Consider the following 2,810-nt stretch of genomic DNA (forward strand, 5'->3'; position numbering starts at 1 on the left):
AAATACATCACACGGAAAAGGTATCCACACCACCTTATAAGGCGTGCTTCGTTCCCCTTTTCGACCAATGTGGGACTTCACAATTCAACCCCCTTGGGGCCCAGCCTGCATGGTTTTAAAAGGTCTCGCAAGGGAAAGCGGACAATATCGTGATTGGGCCTGGGAGGCCCGGGCTAATGGGACTGGCAGGTGAAGGGGTGGAATCCCTAACCATTGTAATACGTTTTAACAAAACCGTGCGGGCTGAGTCCAAAGAGGATAATATTATATGCAGGTGGTCTGGGCTGTTACAGAATATAAGGATGAATAGCTTTCAAGGAACATTACCTGATGCAATTTGTAATCTAGAACAACTTATAGTTCTTAACTTGTCCTACAACAGTCTAGCTGGTAAGGTTCCACGTTGTCTTGGAAATTTTAGCAACAACTTGATAGAACTGAATATAAGGATGAATAGCTTTCAAGGAACAATACCTGAAGCAATTTGCCATCTAGAACAACTTATAGTTCTTGACTTGTCCTACAACAGTCTAGTTGGTAAGGTTCCACATTGTCTTGGAAATTTTAGCAACAACTTATTAGAACTTAATATAAGGATGAATAGCTTTCAAGGAACAATACCTGAAGCATTGGGAACCAACTTGACCAGCTTCAAATTGAATGGAAATCAGTTTGGAGGATTATTGCCAAGGTCTTTGCTCAACTGTTCTAAGTTGGAAGTCTTAGATGTTGACAATAACAAGTTACATGACATATTTCCTAATTGGTTGGAAACTCTTCCAGAATTGCAGGTTCTTGTTTTGGGGTCAAATAGTTTCCATGGTCTTGTTAGATCAGGTTCCAAGGCTAACAACCTCTTCCCCAAGTTGAAAATTTTTGACATCTCGAGGAACAATTTCAGTGGTCCTCTCCCAACTGGGTATTTGAAAATTTTCAAAGCCATGATGGATGTCAATGAATCAAAAAGTGACAAACTATATATTGGAGGCTCCATTTATGATGACACTTTGGAGTTGACAATCAAAGGACAAGAAATGGAACTGGTGAAAGTGTTATCCATGTTGTTCCTCATTGATTTATCCGAAAACAAGTTTGAAGGGGAGATACCGAAGGTAATTGGAGAGCTTAAATCGCTCAAGAGCTTGAATTTATCTCACAACAACTTGACAGGTCGAATCCTAGCATCTATTGGTCTATTGACTAATCTTGAAGGGTTGGATCTTTCTTCAAACAATTTTACTGACAAATTCCTGAAGAAATGGCAAATTTAACATTTATTTCCTTTTTTAACCTTTCATGGAATAATCTTATTGGATGCATACAAAGGTAATTTTGGAAATGATTCGTACAAAGGTAATTTGAGACTATGTGGAGTTCCATTGATGAAAAAATGCAGTGATGAAGAGGGATCACAACCACCTCCATCGACAAGCTCTCACCAAGATGATGAAATGGAGCATGAAAGTTTGTTAAACTGGAAAGCCATATCGGTGGGATACGCATGAGGGATTGTGTCTGGTATGGTTATGGGATACTTTTTGTTGCACAGAGGAAGATAATACAGAGCTCGGCTTCTATGAAGGATAACAACCATTGAAAGAATGCTCGTGATGGAATAAATGGTCAGACTCATGGGAAAAAGGGAAAATTAATAGTAAGTTAACTGTTTGATATGTATTGCAATTTGAATTTTCCATCTTTTTTTTTTTTTTTTTTTTGTGGGTGGGTTGGGGTGGGGGATACTTGCTTGGGTGTTATACTAGCGTAATTTCTGTAGTAACTATGTTTGTGTGTGTTATGTTATGCTCTCAATATTTGATGCGTCAGAGCCTTTACTAGTTTTTTTCACTATCTATCTATAGTTCTAATTCAATTCATAATTGAGTGAATACCCCTGTCAAGCCTTTAATGGCCCATGAATGGAATGCTAGAAAGTCCAGTTTATGATTTGTTTTTCATGATGGTAGTTCTTATTGTCTAACAAGCTCATGTGAGACATTAACACTATTCTTGAAATGTGTAAAGCAAAATGTTCGATGATGGTCCTGATAAAAAAATTAAGAGGGATTGAAACATAGCATATATGCTTACTTTGAATATCACCCCAGTGTATCATGTATAAATGTCACATGCATAAAGGAACGAGCTAAGGTGATGGTAGTCCTTCAAGGAAGACTTAAACATGGATTTCACTCATTTTATATTCAGCTTCAAGGAATTTTGTCTTCGAAGATAGCTTGTTAGTAATGAGGACAGTTTCAAAAGTAGACAACTTTTGTTTCTGCAAGTAAATAGTATCATAGTTGTAGCTTTGCATCAATAAAAATCCTAATATTTCTTTGTAGGACTCTATCAGTGATTCAGAATTTAATGTGCGGCATGAAAGATAGAGTCATCATGAGAATTATAACTTGGTAATTAACTATGTTTTTTTCTATTCTTTTCGTTGAAAAAGCCTCAGGCCAGGACATCCTTGTATTCTTTCTCCTGTGGAATGTGGAATTTGATGAATTTTTATTTCCCTTTGCTTCTACTTCTTCTTTTGGGCTACAATGTCACTTCAGCCTTGTTCTCATAATACACTGTTTTAGTAATGAGTATAACATCCCTGTTTTGGTATCTGGTTCATCAGCACAACCTATTTATTAATTTCAGCATGTTCTACTACTATGTCTTTGAATCACCAAAGCAAGTTTTCAGTCTGTCGTTGTCTCATATACATTTGGTAATTGATAATGCTGCTTCTTCAGCTTCAATTGTTACTGATTCACATGATTCACATCCTATGTTACTGATTCTCATTTTTTTTC

At 36.9% G+C, this 2,810-nt stretch overlaps 1 protein-coding gene across 1 annotated transcript; it reads left to right on the top strand.

Annotated features, from left to right (window-relative positions):
• The first annotated feature begins 302 nt into the window (after positions 1 to 302).
• On the top strand, positions 303 to 1,271 carry LOC107410488 (receptor-like protein 35). Its single transcript, XM_016017920.3, has one exon. The coding sequence runs from the start codon at positions 303 to 305 to the stop codon at positions 1,269 to 1,271; it is 969 nt and encodes a 322-aa protein (XP_015873406.3).
• The last annotated feature ends 1,539 nt before the right edge of the window (positions 1,272 to 2,810 follow it).

The sequence above is a fragment of the Ziziphus jujuba genome, chromosome 10 (assembly GCF_031755915.1).
Source record: "Ziziphus jujuba cultivar Dongzao chromosome 10, ASM3175591v1".
NCBI classification, from domain to species: Eukaryota; Viridiplantae; Streptophyta; class Magnoliopsida; order Rosales; family Rhamnaceae; genus Ziziphus; species Ziziphus jujuba.

What these genes read in the sequence shown, in the direction of transcription:
- LOC107410488 (XM_016017920.3), top strand. Translation starts at nt 303, where the DNA reads ATGAATAGCTTTCAAGGAACATTACCTGATGCAATTTGTAATCTAGAA.